The 26,772-nt window shown below is 43.1% G+C and overlaps 1 protein-coding gene across 1 annotated transcript in view; it reads left to right on the top strand.

Moving 5' to 3' along the window:
• AIDA (axin interactor, dorsalization associated) overlaps positions 1 to 26,772 on the top strand; it is a 52,350-nt gene that overhangs the window by 19,360 nt on the left and 6,218 nt on the right. The window contains exons 3-7 of the mRNA XM_045010808.1: positions 1,124 to 1,177; positions 4,710 to 4,764; positions 19,514 to 19,577; positions 20,073 to 20,179; positions 26,080 to 26,202. Coding sequence (XP_044866743.1) covers positions 1,124 to 1,177; positions 4,710 to 4,764; positions 19,514 to 19,577; positions 20,073 to 20,179; positions 26,080 to 26,202 — 403 coding nt within the window. The remainder of the gene's footprint in view (positions 1 to 1,123; positions 1,178 to 4,709; positions 4,765 to 19,513; positions 19,578 to 20,072; positions 20,180 to 26,079; positions 26,203 to 26,772) is intronic.

Below are 26,772 nucleotides of genomic sequence, written 5' to 3' on the forward strand. Positions count from 1 at the left end.
GTGACTGACGACATTTACCCAGAACCACCCGCGACAATGATTTTTGCCCCATCAGGCACTGGGATCTCAACCCGGAAATTCCAAGGGGCGGGGGAGGCTGCGGGAACTATGGGATAGCTACGGAATAGCTACCCACAGAGCAACGCTCCAGAAATCGACGCTAGCCTCGGACCGTGGATGCACACCACCGATTTAATGTGTTTAGTGTGGCCGCGCGCACTCGATTTTATACAATCTGTTTTGCTAAACCGGTTTATGTAAATTCGGAATAATCCCGTAGTGTAGACGTACCCTTTCATGGCTAACAAGCTTTAACTGAAGAGGTCTCTCCTATTTGGGTGAAATTGTTAACCCATTTGAAATTGTTAGCAGTGTTTAAGTACCCTAAAAAGTTTTACAACACTTGCTTTGAATTCATATGGACTGCTATTCCTAGAATATGTTAGCTGTTGCAATTATATGGACCAGTAAGTTGTTGGTTTTCTATTGTTCAAGGGAGTTCTCTTCTATTCTTCCCCACAACACACAGAGCAAAACACAGACAAACCTATGCTTAAGGTACAACAGGACCTGCTTCTGAGAGATTCTGAGCATCCACAACTTCCACTGAAGGGTGATCAGTATACATCTCTGGATCAGGTCCTCGTTTAGTTTTGTAATCAAGAGGGGGAGGGGGGGATATCTACAAATCTTTCCTGGAAGGGCAAATGGGAACAAGTAATTTCACATTTTCAAAGTCATTGATCTTATTCTCAGACATGTCCTCCATCACTCCCAGAGTAATCATCAGGTTTATAAGCAATTTATGGTGTGGGAGGCAGTGCCCTGGTCTGCAGTTCATTCACTGACACATTTGTACCGATGAGCTATGTGGAAGGAGTTCAATTGCCAATGGTTATGTAATATTGTCCATTGCACTTTCAATCTCTGACTTGTATATATTGTTTCTAGATGCAAATATTACAATAATGTTTGATATTAATATTGCTGTGCAATCAAATTTTTGGGGATGTGAAAAAGTGTTAGTAAGCTTGTTTTAAAGAAGGGGGCTGTTTTCTTGAATGTAGTTGTATGCAGCTTTAACTGGCAAACAAATGAAGTAATTTCCTTCTCTTCCTTACAGAAAACCATAGCTAAAATTGCAACATGCCTAGAATTGCGGAGTGCAGCTTTGCAGGTATAGTGACTTAATGTATTCCCCTGCCATATCCTGTTCTGCTCTCTTTTTCTTTTGAGTTTTAATGAGTGTCAACCAAAAACATGGGAAGATAATTCTGTATGAAATCTGATTTGTGCAGTCAAGGAAGTGACTTTGCTTCTAAGTTAAATGTTTCTATTTCTCTCTCTGTTAAGTTTCAGTGGAATGAAGTGGGGAAGTAGGTAATATGTAAGCTTTTCCAGATGTAGACATGATTTCTGGCCGACAAAGTTAGCGATCTCTTTGAATGCTGGGACTTCTACCACCAGGTAATTGCCTGAAAGCCTCTGAATGCTTAAGGGCATTTGCGTGCAATGGGGTTTAAATGGGCACGAAACTGCAGGCTTCCTGTTTCCTGTTCCTTGTCACTTCAGATTCCTTCCATAGAAAATGACAGTGCTGGTGGTTTGTACAGGGGCTATATAGACAGGAGCAGAAATAGCACTGGAGTGAACTTTACACAAGACTAGCTGTTTTCATGCTGTCCCGGCTAGACCTCAAGGAAGCACTTCAGCAGTTTTCACTCTGCATAGATTCATGTCCTCACTACTACTCCACCAGAGGAAGCTGTGCAGATACAAATGTTGGAGGGCGAAGGGAAGAGAGTTAACTGTAAAAAGGAGGTGAGGGGGACTTCTAAAAATGGGAGACAGGGTGACAGAAAATGAATTTAGGCGCTGAGCTGCAGTGTAGGTTTTTTCTTCCATTATTCATCTAAATAAGGTCTTGTAGAAATCAATTTAAGATGTTTCTTCCTGCACTTTGACCTTGGCTTTTGTTCCTTATATCTTTTCACCCCTTTCAATAGCTAATGAGCAAGTTATGTAAAATCCCCTTCTGTTATCCTGGCTGCTTATGAAACAATAATTTAATAGTTAGTCACAGAAAATGCAGGTAGGGGCTGTACCTCATGATGGTTTATGGACTGTGTGTGTTAAATATTATTTGGTTTATAAGAAATTCCTCAAACTCAGTCTTGCCAGGAAAGTAGCTCTGGCCTTTGTCAAAATTACAGCAGAAAAATCTTGCTTTTAAAATTTTAAAATATAAGCTCTGTTTGCTTTTTGTGACTTAACACATATTGGACACTAGATTATGTTTAAAGACTACAAGGTTTTGATTTAATTTCTGCCTGTGTTAATGCCACATACTTTTTAAGATGGCTGAAGATCTTATCTACCTAATCAACAGTGAAGGCTAGCTGTATTGATATCCAAAAGAGAGCGCATCCCCACCAATTGAAGAGGAGGCAGGCTCCATGGTACACTTGACTGCACAAGACTGGGAGTCAGGAGCCCTGGGTTTTGTTCCCAGCTCTCCGTTGATTTTTCTGTGTTACCTTAACTTCTCTGATCCTCAGTTTACCAGTCTGTAAACTGAGGGTAATACATACATACTCACCACTCAAGTGCTTTGAGATCTGTTGACGAAAAGTCCTAAGTATTTTCCTTGTCCTCCATTGGCTGAAGAGCCAAGTGGAAGCAGAGCTGACATTTTATTTTTCTGTAGCTGCAGGGAGCTGAGGGTGATGTGGAATCAGAAACCACTCCCACCCTCTGACCTTCTAGTGGATAAGCTCAACAAGTGCAGGTCCTTTCTCCCAGCAGCCATTGCAGTAGGACAGAGGGTGAATTCAGAAGCTGCATGCCTGACCCTGAACTGCAGCTGGCCAAAGAGCTGAGTGAGGAGCACAGCACAGACTGCAACCAGCCTATTCTCCCTGGGTGCAACTTCCTTACAGGGGAAGGGAAATAGCAAGGAGCATCCGAAAGCTGCGTGATCTGATGTGTGCTTTCAGCTTAGAATGGGGTTTGTAATGGTGTTGGCTGCTATTTATAATCTGCAACGTTAGCTGCTTCATGTTACTCTGCAACTTACCACAGTTCCAGTGTGTCTTCCTTGTAACTGCTTATATGGGTGGTAAAGGGAGCTCTTCGAACACTAGCCAGAGCCAGGTGTAGCACGGGCAGGGACTGAGCTGTTTGGGGTAGTTAGCAGTATTCAGGTACTTGGGTCTTGGTTGGCTCATCTTTATTTTTTAACCTAGTCACAGCCCTTTGAACAGAAACTGCCACTTGTCCAAAATCATGTGATCACCAGCCAACCCACTCATTTGTGACCCATACCAGGTTAAATGTAGCGTGAGACCTGATTGACAAGTGCCTGAACCCACTCTGCGGCCAAACTCAGAACATAACTAGTCTAGCGAGAGAACTGATAATCCCTGCTGGCTGTAGCTCTGTAGCCTTAGTTCAGAGGGTTATAACCTCATCATTAAAATCTGCACCAACATGAAATTTGAAGCCCCTTTAAACAAATACAAATTATTTTAGTTGTTTTGTGACGCTGTCCTCCAGCCTCCAAACACTGGTGTTTCCTGACTCATCCTTTCCCAAGCTACGGCTTATGCCAAGCAAGCCACACTTCTCTAGGCAGTAACTCGGGGATTTTATACTGTTTTAGGTTAGGGTTGTGAGATTTTTTTCATCCACCGTCTCATTCTGGGAAGCCATACACACACTACAGTTACATTGTGGCATCCTGTCTGGGACCAAAGTGGCTGATTAGCCTGGTCTGCCCCTCCCTTCTGCTGGCATGGTATATAACCCCACTACACTAGCCTCTCTCCTGTGACATGCGCAGGCGCTGTTGACACTTGCACAGCAACAAGTGGATCCTTAAACTTGGGCCCCATTTGGCCTTATGGAAGCTTTAAGAACAGTGGGTGACCTGGCATTCTGTGGGCGCTCTCCTGCAAGGTGTTGAGTATTTTCCACTCCCCGACTGTAAGTGGAATTGAAGGGTATGTCCAGATTACCCGCCCTATCGGCGGGTAGCGATCGATTTATCGGGGATCGATATATCGCGTCTCATCTAGATGCGATATATCGATCCCCGAATGCGCTCCCCATCGACTCCGGAACTCCACCGGAGCGAGCGGCGGTAGCGGAGTCGACGGGGGAGCCGCAGACATCGATCCTGCGCCGTGAGGACCCGAGGTAAATCAATCTAAGATACTTCGACTTCAGCTACGCTATTCACGTAGCTGAAGTTGCATATCTTAGATCAACACCCGCCTCTAATGTAGACCAGCCCGAAGGTACATGCAGGAGCACTCCATACTGTGCAGGACCAAACCCTAGCTGAGCTGCTGATCCTGGCTTCAGAACACCTAGAGTTTGGAGGGTTTAAGACAGACCTCCCTTGTCGTCTTAGCACTCATGTCTGAAAGTGTAAATGAGTCTAATTAGGCTGTTTTGAAATTTTCTCATTTCCAGGCTCACAATATGGAATAAACTTGTTCTCTTCAGGATCATTAAAATGACATTAAAATAATAGGGACAAAATTAATGAAAGGTTTGTACTAAAAACCCTCTCGCATAGAGACCCCATAGAGAAAACAGCTCAGAACAGATGGTCAAAAGCTGGAACAACCCTGCATGCCCATTCTGAAATAGCAACAGACGGTGCATAATGAAACCTAATATTATCTTCCTTTGTAACCTCCTAGTCCACGCAGTCGCAGGAGGAATTTAAGCTGGAGGATCTGAAGAAGCTAGAACCAAGTAAGTAGTATCTGACATTTTAAGTGGGTGATTTTTATAATTACAGTGGAAAGTCTGATAGTCGCAGTAATGCTGACTGGCCTAAATGTGGGTAGACAGCAATGCTGTTAAGGTTATTCCTCCAAATGTTTGCTACCACATACATTCTTTGATAACCATGCTTTAGTGTAGTGCTGGACGATTTAAATATGGATGTCCTTACACTTCAGTAGTCTAGGAATTTGTCTTCCCTTGAATGGACAGTGCTCTTTAGGGTCACTAACAGTATTATATAGCACAGCAGAATCCATCCAGTATAGCAGTGGTTTTCAAACTTTTTTTTTCTGGTGACCCAGGTGAAGCAAATTGTTGATGTTTGCAACCCAGTGGAGCTGGAGATAAGGGTTTTGGGGTATGGGAGGGGGCTCTGGGCTGGGGCAGGGGTGTGGGAGGGGGTCAGGGCTCTGGGCTGGGGGTGCAGGCTCTGAGATGAGGGATTTGGGGTGCAGGAGGGGACTCTGGGTTTTGGGGGGGCTCGGAGCTGAGGGATTGGGGCGCGGGCTTACCTTGGGCGGCTCTGTGTCAGCGGCGCAGTGGGAGTACTAAGGCAGGCTTCCTGCTTTTCCTGGCACCACAGACCACGCTGCGTCCTGGAAGCGATCTGGCTCTTGTCTGCAGGCATTGCCCTCCTCAGCCCCCATTGGCTTCCCTGCCAATGGGAGTGCAGAGCCAGTGCTCAGGGCGGGGGCAGGGCACGGCCTATGAGTTGGACCTGTTGCTCGCCACTTCCGGGGTGCAGCACGGTGTCAGAACTGGTAGGAACTAGCCTGCCTTAGCTGGGGAGCACTGCCGATGAGACTTTTAATGGCCCGGTCAGTGGTGCTGACCAGTGTCACCACGACCCAGTTCCTTACATTCTGCGGCCCAGTACTGGGTCACGACCCCCAGTTTGAAAACCACTGCAGTATAGAATACAAGTATTTTAAAAATTCTACACTGCTTAGTTGAATCTTCAATCTGCATGTATCTTTTTGAACATTGTATTTGAATTGTAAGCTCAGTGGGGTAGGAAACATGTCTTTCTCTGTACTATGTCAAGTACACCGGGCCTCAGCAAATAATTCAGAATATACCCTGATACCAAATCAACTATTACCCGACACACTGATGGTATTGTTGTAATGATGTCAAATTCTGCTGAGGAAAATAGAAGGAAGATAAACTGTGGCAAGTCAAGTGTAAAAGTATACTTAAGCAAGTTGCTCTTCAAATTCTAACAGCAAACTTTTTTTAAGCACATCAGAAGCAGGAAGCCTGCCAAACAATCAGTGAGGCCACTGGACGATCGAGGTGCTAAAGGAGCACTCAAGGAAAACAAGTCTGTTGTAAAGAATGGTCTTCTCTGTAGAGGATGTGAGGGAGATTCCCACACCTGAGACATTCTTTTTAAGTGGCAAATCTGAGGAACTGTCTTAGATTGAAGTGTCAGTTGAGGAGGTTTTGGAATTAATTTATCAATTTAACAGCAATAAGACACCAGGACTTGATGATATTCAACCAAGGATTCTGAAGGACCTCAGATATGAAATTGCAGAACTATCAATTAAATCAGCCTCTGTACTAGTTGACTGGTGGTTAGCTAATGCTCCAGAAGTGATCCTGGTAAGTACAGGTCAGGAAATCTAACTTCTTTACAATAGTTACAGTTTACCTGGTAATAAACAGAATTATCAGACACCTAACTGAACACTATGTTGGGGGAAGAGTCAATACAGCTTTTGTAAAGGGAAAATGTGTCTCACTAATCTGTTAGAATTCTTTGAGGGGGTCGTCAAACATGCGCAAGCATGATCTTGTTGTTATATTGTACTTGGACTTTCAGAAAGCCTTTGAGAAGGTCCCTCACCAAAGGCTCTTAAGCAAAGTGGGCCATCATAGAGTAAGAGGGAAGGTCCTCTCATGGATCAGGAATTGGTTAAAATATAGGAAACAAAAGTTAGGAATAAATGGTCAGTTTTCAGAAGGAAGAGAGGTAAATAGTGGGATCCCTCAAAGATCTATACTGGTACCAGTGGTGTTCAATGTATTCGTAAATATTCTGAAAAAAAGGGATAGTCTCCTCACTGTTTAAGTTTGCAGATGATACAAAATTACTCAAGACAGTTAAGTCCGAAGCTTTACAGATTTACAGAGAGATCTCAAAAAATGGGTGATTGGTCAACAAAATGCAAGAGGCAATGTTGATAAATGCAAAATAATGCAGATTGAAAAACATAATTCCAACAATATATACATACCAAATGATGGGGTCTAAATTAGTTACCACTCAAGAAAGAGATCTTGGAATCATTGTGGATAGTTCTCTGAAAACATCCATTCAATGTGCAATGACAGTCAAAAAAGCGAATTTTAGGAAACATTAGGAAAGGGGTAGATAAGAAGACTGAAAATACGATAATGCCACCATATAAATCCATTGTACACCTACTCCTTGAATACTGCATGCAGTTCTGGTTACCTCATCTCAAAAAAGATATGTAAAAATTGGAAAAAATACAGAGAAGGGGTATGGAAGAGCTTCCATATGAGGAGAGATTAAAAAGACGGAGACTGTTCAACTTAGATGACTAAGCAGGGATATGTAGAGGTCTATAAAATCATGAATAGTGTGGAGAAGGTGAATAAGGAAGTTTTATTTAGCTCATCACATAACACAAGAACCAGAGGTCACCCAATGAAATTAAGTCAGCAGGTTTAAAACAAACATCAGGAAGTATTTCTTCACACAATGCACAGACCGCTTGTGGAAATCATTGCCAGGTGGCAGTGTGAAGGCCAAAAGTATAAATGAGTTCCAAAAATAATTAGATAAGTTAATGGAGAATAGGTCCATCAGTGGTTGTTAGTCAAAATGGGATGTAACCACATGCTCTAGTGTCCTTAAATCTCTTGACCATCAGGCTTGGACTGGATGATAGGATGTATCCACTCAATAAATTGCCCTGTTCTGTTCTTTCCCTCTGAAGCATCTGGCACTGGCCAAAGTCAGAAGACAGGCTACTGTGCTAGATAGACCATTGGTCTGACCCAGTATGGCCATGCCTATGTTCTTATGATGTCAAGTAAATCTCAAACCCTTATATTCTTAGTCTAATTCAGTAATGACCTGGACCAAATGTTGATATCTCTCAATTCAGAAGTCATTTTTCCATTTTAGAAATAAGCCAAATTTGTGTGCTCCATTCTCCCTCTGGTAATATTAGCTATGACTTAACACCATATATGGTGACTTTGAAGTCACAAGATCTGCAGCCATGCAAAGTACCATGAATGTCTACAAGACTGTCAACTTCTAACACTTCCTTCATAAACAAATACATTTTTCCTTTTCCCCAAAAGAGTGAAAACTAGCAAGACCAGGCCACTTACTCTAACATGCCTCGCAGTCATATCTCCTACTGGACCGATCTGATATTTCATTATCATCATGTGATGTCGTTGGCATGAGACTAAGCAGAGGTGGTACATTGTTACGTGGCTGTCTGACATTCTGCTCGGATGTCAGACTGCGCCTCACTTGAATTATTACTTTGGCCAGCTAAAGAACCTTTTCATACTTTCGCTGATGAAAATATGGAGTCTGGATATTTCAGGGTGTTTCCTTGGGACCAAGAAGGGTATAAAAGCATGTTTTCCTGCTGAGGAGAAACAGCAGTTTCTCTCTATTATATGACCCCCATTCCTGTAGTGTGCGAGCACCTCAGAATCTTTAATGTATTTGTCCTTGCAACACCACTGTGAGATAGGGAAAGATATTTGGGTGTTGTCCTGCTCAGCGTTAAGGTGCCAAAGTGATGTAGGTGCCTAAGTCTAAGTGACTTGCCCAAGGCCATGCATGAAGTCTGTGGCAGAGCAGGGAATTGAACCCAGGTCTCAAGTCCTGGACAACCACTGGGCCATCCTGCCTTCATCTCTGTGGGCACCATTTGCAGCAGTCACAATGCATTTGAAGTCCCTGTGCTTCGGTGGAGATAGGTTAAGACCTTAATTGAGAAAAGCATCCTTACTGAGGAAAGTACTTAAGCATGTGCTTAAAGTTTTATGTTTTAAAGAGCTTTCCTGAATTGGGGCCTAAATGCCATTCTTAGAAATGGAAGACCATATTTTGATCTCAGATACTCCACCTCCCCTGTCTGGCATCCTGGCATCCACAACAGTAGATTTGGGATTAGACTATGGTCTGAAATATATATTTCTCCCAGCTATTCACAAAAATAATAAATGTTTAATCAACTACTGATTATAGCCTCCATTGTACTTTCAGTGTTTGAGTCTGTAGCAGGCTGTAGTCCTTCAGGCAGCTTCTCTGAGCTGGCCTCTTTAAATTGCCTTCAGCTGGTTCCACCCAGGTAGCCACAAAGTCTTTCAAAAAAACAAACTGAACACAAACAAACCTTCATAGCTAAAGTCCTTTCCTCCCAGGCATCTCTGTTAGGTGCAGTCTTCCAGCCTTGCTCTGCCCCTTGGAGGCCAGGTCACACCACCTCAGTCCCTTCTCCCATGGGTGGGAAGGGTCAGCAGGCAGACAGTCCTTCCCTGAGAGTGTCCCTGTGTAAGGAAAGAGGCACGTTATATGTTGACCTCTTTTGCAGAATTTATCCTGGGTGGCTGAGAGAGGGGAGCTCTCTGACCCTATGCTACAAGCTTCCCCATCCTGAGCCTGTAAAGAACAATAGCCTGGGTTTTCCCAGACATTATCACCCCAGGACCACATCCTCTCTTCTGTCACCTTCCTCTGCCATTTCCTAGGCCCTCCTCTGCTTCAGAATTCCTGGAACAGGGTAACCTGGCCTCCCAGACTTCCCCCTCTGGCCTTAAAGGAAAAGTGTTCTCCCTTCAAGTCTTTTGTTGTCAGTGTGATCATTTGTGAAGTTAGTGTATTAATATTTTGTTTAGCTTTCTGCTCAGCATATTCTATAAACCAGAAATTCTCGAAGTGAGGGATGGGTCCTGGGGGGAGGGGAGCACGGAATGTATTTTGGGAAGAATACATGAGGCGCTTCAGGGGAGGGGAGGGGGAACGTACTGCCCACATTTTACCTACAGCAATGAATAATGAGCAAAGCTGATTCCTCCAGACATATCAGGCCCTCAGATGGCACTATGCATTTGACTCTAGAAGGCACTATGCATTTTGATGGATTTCTGTTAAGCTTGCATAGCATTATACAAAGTTGTTGCCATCTGTACGTTAATCCATTTGCTATGATGCGATCTGCACATTTAATTGTAAGCATGGACCAATAGTGAGGTTTTCAAATGCATTCAGCGTTGGCAAGTAGTTAGGCCAATGCTGAATGTCTCTGAAAATCCCCTCCTCAGCATTCTACAATGGTCCAAAAGAATGCTGTGTAAACGATTTATAGTGGAATTTTCAAAATTACCTGTTAAAGTTAGGAAAATAAATCCATTGACTTTCAATGGGCTTTGTGCTCCTAACTTCCTTGGATGCTTTCAAAAATCCCACCATTAGTGGGTGTGTAACACAGTTTTCAGCTGATGTAAATCAGTATAGCTCAAATCAATGGGGCAACATTAGGTAAGAATCTCATCTGAAATGTAGAACAGAAGTCATTTAGTAATTTAATTTAAAACAGACAATATTGTGGTATCTTGTTAAAAAGGCTCTGTCATGAGAAACATGTTTAAGATATTAAATTACACATTTTGCCTGTGAAGACATATGCTGTTTCTAACTTTAATTCAGTTATTTTACTTACATTTTACTCATATAGCATAGTACTTTACAATATTTGAAATTGTGATCCTGTCAGAGCTATAATTTTTTTCTGTTTACAACTGATAACTGTTGTCTGTCCTCCAGTGGCAGTAGAAGTGAATTACTGAATAATTCTTTCAGAGTGTTGTATATTCATAGTAACAAGTCTGTTTCTCTCTGAGAACAGAGAAGAATCTAATGCTGCTTATACATGAAAAAATGAAGTGTAAACACTTTTTTTCTGATACTGGGTTAATATAAAAGTCTGATCTAGTTTTTCTTTCTTTAGGCTGTGTTCCCTCTTGTAATTCACTAAGCTTGGATGGTTTCACTTTCAGTGTCTCATACACATTACTGCTTAGCTATGTTTTCCAGCAGTGTAGGGGAATTTTGAAATTCATAAAAACCTCTTCTGTTCCTCACCCAAATGGTTCGTTGTGTTTGTGTGCTATTAAAAACTGCTTGCCTCCCAAGAAGCAATAGCTCTATCTCCCTTATTGACCTTTCAGGGATTAAGGCACTGGAGTGAGGCTCCAGAGATCTAGGTACACTTCTCAGCCTGCCATAGATTGACTGTGGGCAAATCTCTTAATCTCACTGTGCCTTAGTTCCTTATCTGAAAAATGATGATACCCACTTTACTCACAAAGATGAGTGAGTTAGGATGAATTCATTAGTGTTTGAGGTACTCAGCTACTGTGATGATGACGGGTTATCCTCACCTAGGTAGATAATATCTGTAAAGTGATAAGAGTCTCAGATTAAATATACAAAATCCAAATTATTCTATCCAGTGAACATTTAAGAGTATTAAACAATTATCAGGTTTTGCAAAAATTTTATACTACAAAACTTAGTTCTGGGCCTAAGCTTAGGTGTGCAATGTTTTTAAAGCGCTCTGTGCTGTTAGTATTGAAAGCAAAATGTTTGGGGGGGTTTAATAGTTTAGTGCCAGACCTCCTAAAAAAGGCTGGAACAATAGTAGTCCTAATTTTCAAATGGGCAAGTCCTCAGCGATCGTAGAATATCCCTTTTAAAAAGAATTCCAGGCAAATATGAATCATTACATCAGTGACTGGGAAACTGGTTGTAAATGGTTGGTTGAATTTTCAAATTGGCGAATAAGTAGGCAGAGTTCAAAAAGAGAGGCTAATGTGTCATAGAAGGTACTTTTGGTCACTTACAGTAACACTCATTGGATACTTTATAAAATACTTACTAATAAAGTGTTCTGTAGTACATTTGGTAAAAAATAATTAAGTCTTTGTAATACAAGCCCTCCCTACAGTCCTCTGTTATGTAAATCTAAGCTGAGAAGTGGAGACTCTCTCTCTTTCTATATTATAAGTCATATCGATTAGTGAGGTTTTTTTCTGTAGCAAAAATTGTAAGGGAAAGATTTTTATATGCTGTGCTCTGTAACATACATATATTTGAGAGGATATACCCTCAGATGCTTTCAGGTGTCATATGGCAGAGTTAATGACTAAAAGATGTACTTGCAATGGACTGGGAGACTGACTCCTCTATGCTAAACAGCCATCATCAGGCTTTTGTCTTTGAAAAGGAATTTGCTTTGAAAAGGAAATTGCTAATTTAGATGCATCTGGGTGATAGGGGAATTTTGCACACACTGCTTTAATGATGATCCTAGCCAACAAAAGTTAATGGATAATTGCAGGTGGTGATGTCTATAGTTAAGGAAGCCTAATGGTTTGCCATCATTAGACTTTTTCTGTTTCTTTATAATTTTGTCAAACTTAAACCATTAGGGCTGAATTTCTCCATGCTATGTGTCTACCACAGGTTGATTTATTTATTTTTATTTTTAAGGAAATTGCAGCTAAAACAGTTAAGATTCTCAGCAACATTGGCCACTGGGAGCACATCAAACTTGTTCTATCTTAAGGTTTTATACTGCCACTCACTACCATAGTATCTGAGACCCACCCATGTAAAATCAATAGAAAGAATAAAGTCTCTAGTGGACATCATGGAGCAGGGCCGCCCGGGGGAAGGGGGGGCAAGTGGGGCAATTTGCCCCAGGCCCCGCAGGGCCCCCACGAGACTTTTTTGGGGGCCCTGGAGCAGGGTCCTTCACTCGCTCCGGGGGCCCCGGAAAAGTCTCGTGGGTCCCGGGCTCCCGGAGCTGCTTCTGCTCCAGGTCTTTGGCAGCAGGGAGTCCTTCCGCTCCAGGGCAGAAGGACCCCCTGCCACCGAAGCAGCAGCCCCCTGCCGCTGAAGACCCCAGGCCCCCTGAATCCTCTGGGCGGCCCTGTCATGGAGTCGCTGGGGTAGAACTTTTTGGTGGGGGCAAAGGGTCAGTTGGGAAGTTTGTAGGGGTTTGAAAATAAAAGGGGTATTCAAAGTGAGTATCACGTATGGTCAGTGCTTAATTTGTAATGAAAGAGGTGCCGAGGCTCAAGCAATTTCTTTACATTCATAACTGATGCAGTGCTAGAGGTGCTGGGGCAATGAACTGCCAAGCCCAGAGGTGCTGGGGCCCAGCCCTAGCAAGCCCTGCCACAAATTAAGCCCTGCATGTGGTGGAAAGGCTTTCTCAAAGAAGAAGGCTTTGCACCACTTTCTAAAGAGGGTCAGACTTGGGATTCACTGGGTCTCCTCTGGAAGTTTGTCCCAGAGCTGGGTCCCCTTCATAGAGAATGCTTGTCTGAACTCTCATGATTCATCCTGGTCTTTGTGATCTGAATGGTCCTGGAGGAGCACAGCTGTTATGGGGATTCACAGATCAAAGTTTGGTCATTGATGTAGCTGGGGTTTGATCCATTCATTGGCTTGAAAATTAGGACCAAGGCCCTAAACTGACATTGGATGCCAACTGGGAGCCAGGGGAAGGAGCTTAGCCCAAGCCTGATGTGCTTATGGAAGCCTGAGTCATGGAGAATGGGGGCAGCTACGTGCTGTTCCAGATGGATGCTGTGAGTCAGTTTCACATTCAGCTTCAGATAAAATGATTTACAGTAATCCAGCTTGAGCCAGCTGCTCTTCAGCCAAGAATTAATTTCCTGTAGGCAATCTGACAGGATCAATGCCAGAGAATGTCAAATCAAGTTCAAGGTTTCAGTCCTTATCTTCAAGGCCTTAGTGGCCTGGGCCCAGGTCATCTAAAATATCACCTAAAGATCCAGGATACAGACTCTGGTCATCAGCTCTGATCTTTGGGTACAGTGGAACTTCTTCCCATAAGAATTAAGCTCACTTCCAGGAGATGGAGCTTTCCTGGGGGATGGAGACTGGCATGAACTCCAGGAGCTAAGGTCCATGACACACCTCACCACCTTCCACTTAAGGTGAAAGGTACACTTTGATCTAGTCTTCTCTAATAAATCTATAGCAATATGTGCATTTAAAAAAAATTCCCCAAATCAAAATGCTCCCCCGCAGCCACACTTTTCTTCCTGGGGGGAGGATGAGAGAATGCATGAACAACACACATGACAGATGTTAATTATGTTGCTGAAGGCATTCATATACTGTGGTGAATAAGTTCTTCTACTATGATTATGTAGGATAGTGTAGGTTTGAGAAAAATGTTATGCCAGAGTAAAATTCTTACAGCTGTTTAGTTGAGAAACTCTGTTACTTCCATTCTTTGGTTGGTGAAGGGATGTTACCCTGGTGTCAGAGATGTGCCCTCTGTGGTTTCCATGACAATTTATCCAAATCTGGGCAAGTTATGAGTTTCTGAAATCTTGGAGTTAGCACATGCTCATTAGACTTATTGGAATTTGGCAGCTAAGTTCTCTGAAGATTTGGTCTGTACTCTGGGCCTTCTCCATCCTTTCACCATTCATATCTGTGACCAGACTCCACATGTGCCATCCACTCAGAAGAACCAAGCAGGACATTCCTGGCAATTTTCTCCCCACATCCACAGGCTGATGTGGTATCAGGCAAAGGAGCTGAGAGCAGGAGCATCCCGCCTGTGCTCCCTCCTACCAGTACCCAGACAGCATGGAGGAGGAAGCTGCCTGACCCTGATCAAATGATATGTGGTGGATGATGGGCACAGGGGCAGCAGCTGGGGAGTGGGTGTGGAGGAAGGGAACTGGGGATGTAGTAAGGGGTTTTCTGGGTATCTATCTTGAGATACCTGGGGTCTGATTTGCAGACATGCTGAGTAGTGACAGCTGCAACTGAGGTCAGTGGGAGCTGTGCTCTGGACATAAAAAGTGTGTTAAAATGCAAAATGCTCTTAAAAATCAAGCCCTAGGTTTCTCAATTTGGTTTTAAGTTCTGTGCTTCGGTTGCCCAAGTGTAAAATTGGTATAATAAATACCACCTCAGAGGGGTGTTGTGAAGATTAAATCTTTGATATTTATGAAGAACAAAGATGTGACAAAAACATCATAGAAAACCCCATGAGTAATTAATAGTTCTTTATTTCCTGTAGGGTTTGGATGGTGTGCACAGTGACAGATAGGGATAAAAAATATTGACTAGCTACCCATTCCATGAGCACCATGCATTTGGTGCACAGAATGAGGCAAGGGTGCTGTGAAAGGAAATAGTATGTGGCCATGTAAGTAAAGACTGTATCATAATGTATACTGTCACAAGGCAGGGCTTCTCCCCAGCTTCCGAAGGATTCACTGCCACCCCCACAGTCTGAGTTATTTTCATACTTAACCAGTCTACCAGAAAACAATTCCTCAGCTCATCCTTCACATCTCTGGTCTCGCTGCCTTCTCTCCCAAGGGACTCTGGCAGTCCTGCTGCTCCTGCTCTGTAACTCTCAGCCAGGTCTGTTCTCACAGCCAGTCCTCCCTCACTGGAATTCCCTCGGCAGTCCCAAGTGCTGCCTCACCCTCTTAAGTGACCAAATGCTCTAACACCCGGGAGGTGGACCTACTTCAGTTACTGGGCCGGTTACTCTGTGACCTATACAGTCAAGCAGACCAAACTAAGGTTGCATACGCAACCGTAACTCTGGCACCTCCTAATTTTTGAGTGCTTGACTTTACAACCTTAACATAGTTTTTTGGCTGGAATTTAGATTTAGGGGGAGAATTTCAGAAGCACAAAGAGCAGTTAGGCACCCAAGACCCATAGGGAGTCATTAGCTGTTAGGCACCTAACTGCCATTTATGCCTTTGAAACTGACTTGGCTGGCTCTTGAACTGGACCCCTGCCATTCAAACTGACAGATTTAAATTGGGGAGTTTCAGCTGGGTTTTCTGTTGATAATATCAGAGGGTGGAGTTTTCAAAAGTGCTGAAGGGAGGTAGGTCCCCAGCTGAGGTGCTTCTTAAAATCCCACTTTCAGTTTTTGAATCTACTAGTTTAAAAAAAAATGCATGTGTGAGAGAGAATAAGACCCCATAATTGAAATGGGTAAGTTTCCTGTACTAAGCGCAGAGCTGCAAATTTGCTGCTGCTTTCCTGGGAGCAGCTACCACCTTCAGTATCCACTGGTTTCCTAAGGATCTTATATTCATTTTTCAGAGTAGCAGCCGTGTTAGTCTGTATCCGCAAAAAAAACAGGAGTACTTGTGGCACCTTAAAGACTAACAAATTTATTGTAGCATGAGCTTTCGTGAGCTAAAGCTCACTTCTTCGGATGCATAGAATGGAACACACAGACAGGAGATATTTATACATACAGAGAACATGAAAAGGTGGAAGTATGCATACCAACAGGCAGTCTAATCAATTGAGATGAGCTATCGTTAGCAGGAGGAAAAAAAACTTTTTGAAGTGATAATTAAGATGGCCCATAGAAGGTGTGAGGAGAACTTAACATAGGGAAATAGATTCAATTGGTGTAATGACCCAACCATTCCCAGTCTTTATTTAGACCACAGTTAATGGTATCTAGTTTGCATATTAATTCAAGTTCAGCAGTCTCTCTTTGGAGTCTGTTTTTGAAGTTTTTTTGTTGCAAAATTGCCACCTTCAAGTCTGTCACTGAGTGGTTAGGAAGGTTGAAGTGTTCTCCCACTGGTTTTTGAATGTTATGATTCCTGATGTCAGATTTGTGTCCATTTATTCTTTTGCGTAGAGACTGTCCCGGTTTGGCCAATGTACATGGCAGAGGGGCATTGCTGGCACATGATGGCATATATCACGTTGGTAGATGTGCAGGTGTACGAGCCCCTGATGGTGTGTCTGATGTGATTAGGTCCTGTGATGGTGTCACTTGAATGGATATGTGGACAGAGCTGGCATCGGGCTTTATTGCAAGGTTAGGTTCGTGGGTTTGTGTTTATGTTGTATGGTGTGCGGTTGCTGGTGAGTATTTGCTTCAGGTTGGGAGGCTGTCTATAAGCAAGGACTGGCTTGTCTCCCAAGATCTGTGAGAGTGAGGGATCATCTCTAAGGATAGGTTGTAAATCTTTGATGATGCGCTGGAGAGGTTTTAGTTGGGGGGCTGTAGGTAATGGCTAGTGGTGTTCTGTTATTTTCTTTTTTAGGCCTGTCCTGTAGTAGGTGGCTTCTGGGTACTCTTCTGGCTCTGTCAATCTGTTTTTTCACTTCAGCAGGTGGGTATTGTAGGTTTAAGAACGCTTGATAGAGATCTTGTAGGTGTTTATCTCTGTCCGAGGGATATTGGAGCAAATACGGTTGTATCTTAGAGCTTGGCTGTAGACAATGGATCGTTTTGTGTGGTGTGTCCGGGATGGAAGCTGGAGGCATGTAAGTAAGTATAGCGGTCAGTGGGTTTCCGGTATAGGGTGGTATTTATGTGACCATCGTTTATTAGCACAGTAGTGTCTAGGAAAATGGGACCGCTTGTGTGGATTGGTCTAGGCTGAGTGATGGTGGGATGGAAATTGTTAAAATCTCGGTGGAATTCTTCGAGGGCTTCTTTTCCATGAGTCCAGATGATGAAGATGTCATCAATGTAGCGCAAGTAGAGTAGGGGTGTTAGGGAACGAGAGTTAAGGAAGCGTTGTTCTAGTCAGCCATAAAGATGTTGGCATACTGAGGGGCCTATGCGGGTACCCATAGCAGTGCCACTGACTTGAAGATATATATTGTCCCCAAATGTGAAATAGTTGTGGGTGAGGACAAAGTCACAAAGTTCAGCCACCAGGTTAGCCGTGATATTATCGGGGATACTGTTCCTGATGGCTTTGTAGTCCATCTTCGTGTGGAATGTTAGTGTAGAGGGCTTCCACATCCATAGTGGCCAGAATGGTGTTTTCTGGAAGATCATTGATGGATTGTAGTTTCCTCAGGAAGTCAGTGGTGTCTTGAAGATAGCTGGGAGTGCTGGTAGCATAGGGCCTGAGGAGAGAGTCCACATAGCCCAGACAATCCTGCTGTTAAAGTACCAATGCTTGAGATGGATGGGCGTCCAGGATTTCCAGGTTTATGGATCTTGGGTAGCAAATAGAATACACCTGGTCGGGGTTCCAGGCATGTGTCTGTATAGATCTGTTCCTGTGCTTTCTCAGGGAGTTTTTTGAGCAGATGGTGTAGTTTCTTTTGGTAATCATCAGTGGGAATCAGAGGGTAATGGCTTGTAGAATGTGGAGTTAGAGAGTTGTCTGGCAGCCTCTTGTTCAAATTCCGACCTATTCATGATGACGACAGCACCTCCTTTGTCAGCCTGTTTGATTATGATGTCAGAGTTGTTCTTGAGGTTGTTGATGGCATTGTGTTCAGCACGGCTTAGGTTATGGGGCAAGTGATGTTGCTTTTCCACAATTTCAGCCCGTGCACGGTGACGGAAGCAATCTATGTAGAAGTCTAGTCTGTTGTTCCGACCCTCACGAGGAGTCCATGCAGAATCCGGTTTATTATAGCGGTTGGTAGGAAGGATTCTGTGGGTTAGTATGTAGTTCAGAGGTGTGTTGGAAGTATTCTTTGAGTCGGAGACGGCGAAAGTAGGATTCTAGGTCACCGCAAAACTGTATCATATTCGTGGATCTGGAAGGACAAAAGGAGAGTCCCCGAGATAGGATAGATTCTTCTGTGGGCTAAGAGAATAGCTGGAAAGATTAACAATATTGTTGGGTGGGTTAAGGGAGCTATTGTTGTGGCTCCTTGTGCCATGTAGCAGTTTAGACAGTTTAGTGTCCTTTTTTCTTTTTTAGAGAAGCAAAGTTTTTGTTGTAAATGGCTTGTCTAGTTTTTGTAAAGTTTGTCCATGAGGAAGTTTGTGTAGAAGGTTGGTTTTTCATCAGAATATCTAGTTTAGAGAGTTCAGTCTTAATCTTCCCCTGTTTGCTGTATAGGATGTTGATCAGGTGGTTTCGCAGTTTCTTTGAGAGTGTGTGGCACAATCTGTCAGCATAGTCTGTGTGGTATGTAGATTGTAATGGATTTTTTACCTTTAGTCCTTTTGGTATGATGTCCATCTGTTTGCATTTGGAAAGGAAGATGATGTCAGTCTGTATCTGTACGAGTTCATTTTTGTTCTGCTTTGAATTTTCCTGGCTCTTCATGTTAGCCTGCCTTGTCTGCCTACGTGGGTTAGCAAGTCTCAGCCATATTAGACTTCAACAGCAGCACAGTAAGACCTTAATAGTACCTGTTCTAGATGTACTTAATTTGTATTTGCTATAAATGTATCCTAGGTGTGTGTTAAGGAATGTCAGTTCTGGGGAATTGTCAGTCTGATTGGAGCTGATGCCTGTAATGCTAACATTCCTTTTGAGAACTCCTGCCAGGTATTGCCAGAACCAAAGTTATTGTCCCTGGATTGCTCCCACTACATTAAGGCCCATTGTTTCTCTTCATACTCCTTTTGTTATGAACACGGCTTCACTGACAATGTAAATGTGGGTAAACCCTCGCCTTTCTGGGTAGCTGTATCGTTTTTAGCTAAGCTATTACTTGGAAGTGACCATTATTATTGTGATGTAATTCTAGTTGTACTGTTACTGGCTCGTTGGTGCATTTTGAGGTATCTGTCACGAGTGCACCATGATAATGGACACCGCACCATTAAGTTGTGCAGGGTGGGTTTTTTGGGCAAACTTGGTTTTCTTAGCAAATGAAGTCTGCTTTTTTTCGTTATAGTCTTAAAGAATATCCTCACCTATAATAAAGAATTCCCCTTTGATGTTCAGCCTGTCCCACTCAGGTAAGGAAAATTGTGGATTTGTACATGTAAAAACTGAATTGGTATGAAAGGCAGCATGGTCTAGTAGTTAGAGCAAAAAAGTGGGCGACATCAACTCCTTGGATCACATACTTGCCATGTTGCCTTGGTAAGACAATTTTTTGAAAGCAGCCTCTAATTTTGGGGTTCCTAAACTTTAGATGCCCATAGCCTTTTTTCATGCCTCAGATTTGCTAAACATTCAATGTCACTTGAAATTAGTGGAAAAATCAGGCCCTTGGTATCCAAATTTAGAGTCCACTGAAATTTGGCCCATAATCTGTCTGTCTAATTTGATTGCTAGCTTTGCAGGCTCAATTTGGTTAGTGCGTATAGCATTCAGATGATCAAAAGTACTAAGTGTGTGTTTTGGGACAATGTGTTGCTTCTGCGCTAAACCTGGGGATGGTGACTTTTTTTCTATTGATAAACTTTATTTTAAGACAAGTCACTAGGGTTTGTGTGTTTGTCTTACAGAAAGATTTTAGCACCTGGAGAAGAGGAGAATTTGGAATTTGAGGAAGATGATGAGGAAGGTGGAGCTGGAGCAGGGTCTCCAGATTCTTTTCCTGCTAGAGTTCCAGGTAGGGTGACCAGCTTCATCATCTGAAATATTTCATACACCAAGGAAGGGACATGAGACTTGTTTAGAAGCTGTTATAAGGGGAAGCCATTTCCAGTCACTCCTGGATCACCTTCAACAGTACTTCTCGAATGGTTAGACACCAAAGCAATAAATATCTCATAGGAATCTTGGACTAGCGGCTGAACCAGATGGAGTTAATCAGTGAGAGCAATATTCCTCCCTTCAGTGAGGAGATGGAAATTATAGCTGGGTATTTTCTGTCTTGCTTTCATGGTGCATCATTTGTGTGAGAGACTAGTTTGAATTAAACCATTGTGGGGGTGTTGCTTTGGTTTTGCTATCCAAAGGATAAATCACTGTCCATATGAAAGCAGTTGATACATCTACAGGTCCTAGTGAGGACACAGCTTGTTAATTACATTTTTGTCGGCTGAAGAGTCTAATTTTCCACTCTCTTATCCCCATGAATCAGAGGGATTTTCTTCTCCTTATTGTTTCTCATTTCAGAGCAAATTACCAAATTTAAGTTCTGGAAAGGGGGAAAAATTTTGGTACTAGAATTGTAGGCAGCATAATTGAGGCAGGGACTCTCCATCTGTGCAGATACAGTGCCGAGCATGATAGGTCCCTGATATTGATTTATTTGGGCCTCTGGATGCCACTATAATATAAATGATTCATATATGCAACTGCTGATTTTAATATAAGTATGAAAGCTTAATGCCAGTGTGCAGACTACACACGACTAGCTTTGTGGTACAGTATATAACTGCAATTTCTGAATGCTGTTGTCTTGCTGTACATCTGTTACCATGACAACCTGTAAATATGAGTTCTGTCAGTTTCAAACAAGGACGTCCCAGGGTATTGCTTTTGTCTTCCCCTCTGTGTGGCTGTATGTCTGTGTTGTCTTTGTTGTTTGTCACCTCTGACGTTCTATTAATGAGAAGTAACATGAAGAACTGTAGTTGAAGATATCCTTAGTGAATCTAAGGATTAAATCCTACACATAGTAAGGGGACTTCTTTTGTAGCCAAATGATCTTACCTTAGTAAGAAGCAAAATGGCCACAGTGGTTTGGGGTAGAGGGAGATGCTTAAATAAAACAGGGTGTCTAACATTCACTACACAGGCTACTTAGAATGCTTAAAGTAGGTAAAGAGCTGGAAGGGGAAATGTGAAACTATTGCATTTAGGTCACCCGTTTTGTGTCCTGCCCATATTGGCAGCAATTGAAAGATGCCACCATTTAGTGGGTGATGCTCACTAAGAATTGGGCGGAGGCCTCCAGTTCAATTCACAGGTGTTTCCAGTGCAAAACTACCACAATTAAAAATACACCGATGTGGACACCAAGAATGAACTACAGAATCTGAATTAACATTTCATTCCAAGAGGTGGCATCTTCATTTTAGAGTTGGTGAAGGTACAATGGCAGAGCAGTGTGGAGAAGCTTATACTGGCCTCTCAGTGATGCACCTGTTCTGAGGGTAAATAGACAGAGCTTACCCACCACCTCTTAAAAAAGTATTCAGTTCACATGAACAGAACACAGCTCTGTTCTGAAAAGTAATGAGGTACAAATGGTACGTTCTTACTTAGCAGATGTGCTCCCAGGGTGTAGTCACATCTGCTGATTGTTACAGAAATATGTTTACTGCTTTTAGTCCTCCATGTACATCATAAACAGCACTGTTACTAAGCTGTAATCAAATACACCTTTGCAACCCCACTGAAGGCAAGGGAGCTGTGCAGGTGCCATTAATTAGGAACCTGTAGTACCTTTAGTACAAGTGATGTGCCAATAGCCATGATGGGTAAGGAATGGTGTCCCTAGCCTCTGTTCGTCAGAGGGTGGAGATGGATGGCAGGAGAGAGATCACTTGATCATTGCCTGTTAGGTTCGCTCCCTCTGGGGCACCTGGCATTGGCCACTGTCGGTAGACAGGTACTGGGCTAGATGGACCTTTGGTCTGACCCGGTACGGCCGTTCTTATGTAAGAAGGGAAGAACTTAGCTTGACATTGAAGCCAAATTGGGTTTGCAGGGTTGACTGTTAGAAAAGACAAATATTTATTGGTAAACCTAGCACACTAGATGTAAAATCAGAGTGAGATAATACAAATTAGGCCCCAAAGAGCCATTTGTACCGAATCACTTTTCATGATAGGACCACACTTCAAGAGTAGGTAAGGGCACCCTATAAACTTAGTATAAACACATTTTGTTTGTTGCCCAACTTGCATCATGAATTGCACACCCTGCTTTCACTTAGTTTGAAGTTGCCTTCAAAAAGGAAGTCAGCCTTAATGCAAACAATCTAACAGCCTTGAATTGCCTTTCTACTTGGTACAATCTGGGTTTCTTTTGCCTTTTGTACGAGAATATTTGTGTGGCCTGATGTTTGACAATTTGGTGACCTAATTACTTAACCTTGGATGTTGGCTTGTCGCTTTTCTGTGGACAATAAGACTCAAACTAAAATAAACTATTCACAGAACCTTCTGATCTGAGACTTATAAATCTAAGCAACAGACTGTCCTAGTTGATTCAGTAGGTTACATTGTACTTTCGTCACTTATAGACTTTGCTTCTGTATGCTTTTAATTCACATTAGATTACTGTATTGTCTAATTGTCCATGGTCTTGTCTTCTACATGCATGGCTTCATCATGTTAACACATGCTAAACCATTCTAACATCTGCTAACTCAGGAGTCATTGAAGGTATGGTAACATTTTAATGTGTATAGTTCCAAGTGTCAAATTCCAAGTGTCAAAGTATAATTGTTTTCGTGATGAAAGAATTGGGGGCTTCTCTGTGTATAAGTAACCGGTGAGCTGACTTTCAGCTACAGAGAAAAGAAGGGTCATGTTTTAGTGTAGCACCTTAGATGGAGCAAAGAGTCCTGTGGCACCTTATACACTAACAGACATATTGGAGCATGAGCTTTCGTGGGTGAATACTCTTTGCCGCTTTTACAGATCCAGACTAACACGGCTACCCCTCTGATACTTGACACTTTAGATGGCTCTCTAGAAACTTGCTTGTCTTGATTTCTCTTGCTCTCTGTCTTGCAGCATTGCTGGTTGCATGTATAGCTGGGTTTCTTTCAATGGGGTACTTGCCTAGCTGGTTTTGCATTGCTAACCGGAAATGCTTTGTGACAGAAGTTGGGCTACAGAGTGACCTAGCAAATACACTATTTCATTCTTGCATGTTACCCCAATCTGTTCTATGTCCTGCATGGAAATAAGTAGGGCTCTCTGTTGCTTAGGCTAAAGTGACTGAAGTTTATCTCCTGGGTAGTTTCACTCACTGTTAAAACTAACAGGCCCATGGAGGGAGGGACTGGCATTCTGATGCCTAGTCTTCTCCACTAGACCACAGGTTCTAATTCTTTTCAAAGGTTGCTGCCAACTGATTGGTGCCTGTGTGAGATGGATCCAGTAGTCTCGATCCAAATCCTGACTGCCATACGTGGTGGCTTGTATGACATGGACATACATACCTGCCACATTCTTAAGCAGTCTTAGAGGTGCTAGGGATTAAAATGGTAAGGAGACCTGGGCTGCCTTAGAGATCCAAGAGGGGGAGAGGACCATTTGATGGAAGCTTGAATCACTACTCCTTATCTACCCGATGGGCAAATAAGGGACTTTACACAGTCAATCCGGCACCCTCCAGGAGCAGTAAGTTAACATGGGGGAAAAAATAAAATTCTTAAAACAAACCCAAGGAAAAGGCCCAAGTCTGCCCCCTTCCTAAAGTGCTTTTTTTTTACTACTTAAATATCCCACTGAAAACAAAAACCCTCTGTCCTCAAAAGCAATAGCTGGCGAAGACTTGAAATCACAGGTTTTATATTATGCCCCTGGCCGGATTCCCTGCTCTTTGGAGATGGCTTTGGCATGCCTCCTTCACTTTTGTGTTTGATACAGGATAGGCAGGGCGCTTCTACAACCCGTAGGGAGCACAGGAAAGGGCTGGTTGAGGTACAAACCCTCATTTTAAGCACATGTCTAATAAATGTGGCAGGAAAACCCCTGGCAAACCACAGTGCCAGAGAAATGGCTCCGTGTTGAAGCAGGAGGTGTCAGCAATTTTCCCCAACACGAAAAGTGCCCGTTTTCATTGGTATTGTGGACTATCCAATTCATCTGTTCCCAGCTCTACAGTTAGCAGTCTTTGTCCCGTCAACATTAAATGCTGAGGGCCAAATCCTGTCTATAGGTATCTGAGTGCAGCTATGACCCACTCTGCTGTGAGATGTGGTGGCTGGTGCATAGAGGCCATGAGTCTATTACAGCTGTCAGCTAAGGCCATAGAGACTCATGCTTCTGTTACTGAAGGTTCTGGGTTCCAGCCTTGTTAACGACCCCAGTGAGGTGGAGGGAATAGTCATACAACCCCCATAGAAGCCCTGGTTGCTGGGGGTGCAGTTCTGTGGGCAGAATATTTGGTCCTTTATTTTGAAGCCTGTCTCTCTGCCATAATGTAGTAAAGAAAACTTAAACCTGTGGAGGGGATGACTGACTCCATTTGCCAAGGGAAATTATTTTTCACTTCTGGAGTCATAAAACTTGCAGTCAAAACCAAGGCTTTACATCAGACTTGCTCATGAGTTTACTTTCTCTTACACTGTTTGTGAATCTAGTAAACACTAAACACCAGATTCTGTCTTAAAACCTCCTAGCTTTCTCTAAAATCAGCCTGGAGGAAATATCCTATAGTTGACTTCAAGGGTATTTGACTTATTGGACAACAGGGGATGGATCACTCGATAATTGCCCTGTTCTGTTCCTTCCCCCGAAGCACCTGGCATTGGCCATTGTCAGAAGACAGGATACTGAGCTAGATGGACCATTGGTCTGATCCATATTGCCATTCGTATGTTTCTTACATGCTACCGATCTCTCAAACTTCCTGCAAACTGCCAGCTGTGCTACAGTGTACCTCAATGTTCCGGGGATTCTCCTACATTAACATCAGTCTGTGTCTGAGCGCAAGAACATCTTTGATTTTCTTGATGTTTAGTTGGAAATGACTTGGCATCCCTCACATTCTCTCAGGTCTGGCAAATGCTTTTTTATTTTTTTTATACTGCTGCCTTTTGATGTCTAATGCCAATAGATGCTAAACACTCTAGACCAGTGTGTCTCAACCTTTTTGATACCAGGAACTGGCTTGCTGCCTTCCTAAACTGTCAGGGAGATCTCAGGGACCAGCACTGGTCCCCAGATTGGTCGTTGAGAAACACTGCTCTAGAAGAACCTTGCTGATCTGGTATTTCTCTTACCTCACTAGGAGTGGGCTTTCTACCAATGCAACATTCCCTTCTCTATTGCTCCCATCTCTTTTATTAGTTATAAATGATCAGCATGAAGCTGGTGGATGGATGCCTGGACTCCCTGCAACCACAAGTTCTAATCCTAGCAGGGTGATCTCAGCTCTTAAGAGCTATAGAAATGGAATTCTATGGCAATTTACAATGCATGCATATCCGAGACCTGAAAACCAAAGGTCCTGTCTGCTCTGCTTGACGTTAAAGATCCCACAGCACTTCCTGTAAAAAGATGCTTATCCCTATGTCTCTCAATGTTGTTCAATATGTTATGCACTGACTTGCCACTCCTCACTCCAGAGCTGGTGACTGCATTTCTTTGCACCTATAAATGTGTAAACCACTTTGAGATTCGTTGGTGTTAGATGACTATATGTGTCGTCAGGCTGCAAATCCTTGGCCTTAGGACTAATCCCTATCCCTTCTCATTCTCCACTATAGTTTGTGGTGAACAAAGGCTTCCGTGAGCAATGACAATGGGGGAAAGACTGAAGTAGGGCCCTAGCTGTAAGAGTCCCAAAGGGTTAATGTTTTGGTTTGCTCTCTGTTGCCAGGTACTTTATTACCCAGGTTGCCGTCGGAACCCGGGATGACGTTACTCACTATCAAAATAGAGAAAATTGGTCTGAAAGATGCTGGGCAGTGCATTGATCCTTATATCACAGTTAGTGTCAAGGGTAAGTATTGCTGTTTCTGCTGTGTTCTGACTTCTGCTCTCTGTGAAGGGACGTGTGTGTTTTAGGGAAATAGGATCCCTCTTCCTCATACAGGGAAGCACTCTTGTTGGCACTCAGAGCCCCTCTCTCTGTAAAGTCATTTTGTGGCTTTACGAGGTGCTATCTTAGTCAAGGAAGAGAAGATTCTGATTGTGCTTCTGGGTAGGGTCCTGCAGCTCCTCCACTTTCCATCAGTCAAAACAAGTGGATATGATGCTTCCTCCACTCTCTTGATTCCTGTGAATATATTCAACATTCAGGCCTCTGCTTCTCTGGATATGTCCACTGTACAATTGGACACCCGTGGCTGGCCCTTGCCAGCTGACTCAGCCTTGCGGGGCTGTTTAATTGCAATGTCGATGTTCAAACTCGGGCTGGGGTCCAGGCTCTAGGACCCTGCAGGGTAGGAGGGTTCCAGAGCTTGGGTTCCAGCCTGAGCTTGAATGACTACACCACAATTAAACAGCCCCTGAGCCTGAGGCTGAGGCCAGCCGCGGGTTTTTAAGTGCGATGTTAGATGTGCCCAGTGTC

Source organism: Mauremys mutica, chromosome 3, assembly GCF_020497125.1.
Source record: "Mauremys mutica isolate MM-2020 ecotype Southern chromosome 3, ASM2049712v1, whole genome shotgun sequence".
Taxonomy (NCBI): Eukaryota; Metazoa; Chordata; order Testudines; family Geoemydidae; genus Mauremys; species Mauremys mutica.